Consider the following 231-nt stretch of genomic DNA (forward strand, 5'->3'; position numbering starts at 1 on the left):
GCAACCGCGCCAGCTGCTGCCCACCCTGGGCCAATACCTCTTGCTGCAGTGCCGCTCAACACAGCCATCAGCAAGAGCAGCATCAGCAGCAGCAGCAGCAGCAGAAGCAGCAGCAGCAGCAAGCCCAGCGACAGCAGCAGCAGCAGCAGCAGCAAGAACAACAAGGACAGCAGCAGCAGCCACAACAAGGACGACGACGACAGCAGCAGCAGCAGCCACGGCAGCAGCAGC

At 62.8% G+C, this 231-nt stretch overlaps 1 protein-coding gene across 1 annotated transcript in view; it reads left to right on the forward strand.

Moving 5' to 3' along the window:
• The window catches only part of ETH_00039815 (uncharacterized protein), a gene marked incomplete at both ends in the record, with an annotated part of 982 nt that overhangs the window by 267 nt on the left and 484 nt on the right, over positions 1 to 231 (forward strand). Inside the window, one exon of the mRNA XM_013375967.1 lies at positions 50 to 229. Coding sequence (XP_013231421.1) covers positions 50 to 229 — 180 coding nt within the window. The remainder of the gene's footprint in view (positions 1 to 49; positions 230 to 231) is intronic.

This window comes from Eimeria tenella, genomic scaffold (assembly GCF_000499545.2).
Source record: "Eimeria tenella Houghton genomic scaffold, Eth_scaff3036, whole genome shotgun sequence".
NCBI classification, from domain to species: Eukaryota; Apicomplexa; class Conoidasida; order Eucoccidiorida; family Eimeriidae; genus Eimeria; species Eimeria tenella.